Source organism: Oryzias melastigma, linkage group LG1 (assembly GCF_002922805.2).
Source record: "Oryzias melastigma strain HK-1 linkage group LG1, ASM292280v2, whole genome shotgun sequence".
Classification (NCBI taxonomy): domain Eukaryota; kingdom Metazoa; phylum Chordata; class Actinopteri; order Beloniformes; family Adrianichthyidae; genus Oryzias; species Oryzias melastigma.
Genome location: NC_050512.1, coordinates 32,429,052 through 32,431,494, shown reverse-complemented (window position 1 = coordinate 32,431,494; position 2,443 = coordinate 32,429,052). Strand labels below are relative to the sequence as shown.

Sequence of the window (2,443 nt, the reverse complement as noted above, 5' to 3'; positions counted from 1 at the left end):
TTACTTTGATTATTTGATTGATATCGTTTTTAATATCGTTATCGCACAAAATGAAAAAAACGATATCGCAATATGAAAATTCCCATATAGCCCAGCCCAAGTGACCAGCACAGAATGTGATGGAAATTCACGTTTTGTCCACATGTAATACGTGCAGCCAGGATCCTGTTGCTGCATTACCGGCACGTATTTTAAGTTTGTCCAAGGCTGGATTTTTTTCCTTGGCCGCACGTATTTAAACTTAAACTTAAAGTCCCATTAACTGTCACACTCCTAAATGTGTAAATGTGTTCTCCACATTTGACCCATCCCCTGGTGGAGCCGTGAGCTGCAGAGACAGCAGCACTCAGGAAACATCTGCTTGTTTAACCATAACAATAATCCTAACCTTAACCCTTTACTCTGGGTCGGTGCGATTAAGAAAAAAGTTTTTTTTACAAGTTTTTTGAAAATTACTTGTGAATAAACACTTTCTTATTGGAAATGGGATGGAATTATAATGATATATATATATATATATATATATATATATATATATATATATATATATATATATATATTTAAATGCGTTTTAAGTTGTTGAAGCTGAATTCACAGAAATGACAAGTTTGGAAAGCAAAGTGAAGTAAAATGTTTTTTTTACAAATTAGTAAAATCTTTGCATGTTATTCATATGATTATACTTAGTAAATTTAATTAAAATGCTTTATCTTTATTCTATATTTTAGTCGACTAAATATCTACTGTAATTTCGTCGACTAAAATTTGACTAAAATTAATAGAATTAACATGACTAAATTGTGACTAAAACTAAACCCTATTTTAGTCAAAAGACTATGACTAAAACTAAATTAAAATTCTCTGTCAAAATTAACACTGAGTGATTGAGCCAAATACAGCCACAATGACTGATTATCTCTTTTGCTTTTAATAACAAAACAACCGAGCTCATGCAGAAAAGATGATGCCAACTGACCTGATGTCCCTGCTGAATGTCAGATGTTCATCTTTTGACTTGTTACTCGCCACAGATGGACAGGAAGTGGTGCGCTTCCTCCTGTCAGCATCCATCCTCTGTTGCTGTAGAGAAGAAAGTCTCATAAATGAGGAAGAACGAACAGCAACAAGTTCAGGGTTTTAAAGTGACAGAGTGTTTTTTTAAATGATTCTCTGGTTTGAGATTGTGGTGCATCCTACTATGTGCAATTTATTTTTTTGTATTTATTGTTACTGAAAAAGCCTTTCTTCAATAGTAATTATTGAAAAGGGAATGTAACCTGTGAAAAAAGAGGAAAGGGAATTTTGATTGTAATGAATCTGATGGGTGGAAATTGTGGTTCTTCACCTGCTCTTCTGGGCATAGACATAGATAGATTCTGTGTTCTGTGTCTTCTCAATCTCCTGCAGCCACAGAACTCTCAGGTTGGACACTTTTATTTGACATGAGGATTTTTAAATACATCTTAGCAACCATTTTAAAGATAATTTCTGCTGTAATACGGTGTAAGGATTTTAGGGTTTTATACTTTTAGATGGTGTTTTTTCCTGATTGTATTTAATATTATTTCTTGTTCTTGTAAATCTTCTCTTTCTTTTCTCAAAGGTCTGGCCTTTCGTCTATGGAGGCTGGAAAGAGCCAATTTGAAATAAATATATACACCATTAAATAAATAAATAAATGTGTCATTAAATATTTAAAAGTGGCAATAAATAAATAAATGTTGAAATCAATAAATAAATGTTGAAATAAATGTGGCATTAAAACATGAAAACGGAACATTTAGACATTTAATGACATATTTATTTATTTCATTGCCATTGTGGGTTAAAAGAGCCAAATTGAAATAAATACATTTAATATGAAATAAATAAATACATGTGTCATTAATTATTTAAAAGTGGCAATAAATAAATAAAAGTTTAAATAAATAAATAAATGTTGAAATAAATGTGGCATTAAAACATGAAAATAGCCATTAAAAAGCACTTTTTAACATTTCATAATATATTTATTTATTTCATGATTTAATGACACATTTCATGAAACAGGAAGTGGACACACCATTCAAATGCAATCTGTCAAACTCTGCCGTCAAACTCAGTGGGCGGGCCTAACTCTCATCATCGCTGCTCCATTTCTCTGGCCTGCAGTGTTGCCAGATTGGGCGGATTCCCACTCAATATGGGGGTTTTTGGTTCTAAATTTGCGGGCAAAAATGGCTTTAGGCGGGTAGGTATATCTTGGGAGGGCTTAGGGTCGGTTCGGCGGTTTTTATTTCCTTATTAATAGAAAGTAGCGGACTTAGTTAAGCTGGGTGGCGATTGGACTTCCACTAATGTTCTATGTTCTGAGGGTCAGTGAACGCACCAGGAGGAGATGCTTCATGGTCCTGGGCTCTGTCGTTGTTGAGGGGATTGCTGCCTCGCCTGCCAATAAATGTGT

General features: G+C 33.7%; 1 protein-coding gene across 1 annotated transcript in view; it reads right to left on the bottom strand.

The window, feature by feature from the left end:
* Positions 1–2,443, bottom strand: part of LOC112157407 (sterile alpha motif domain-containing protein 9) — a gene marked incomplete at its 5' end in the record, with an annotated part of 22,673 nt that overhangs the window by 11,220 nt on the left and 9,010 nt on the right. The window contains 1 exon segment of the mRNA XM_024290111.2: positions 977–1,080. Coding sequence (XP_024145879.1) covers positions 977–1,080 — 104 coding nt within the window.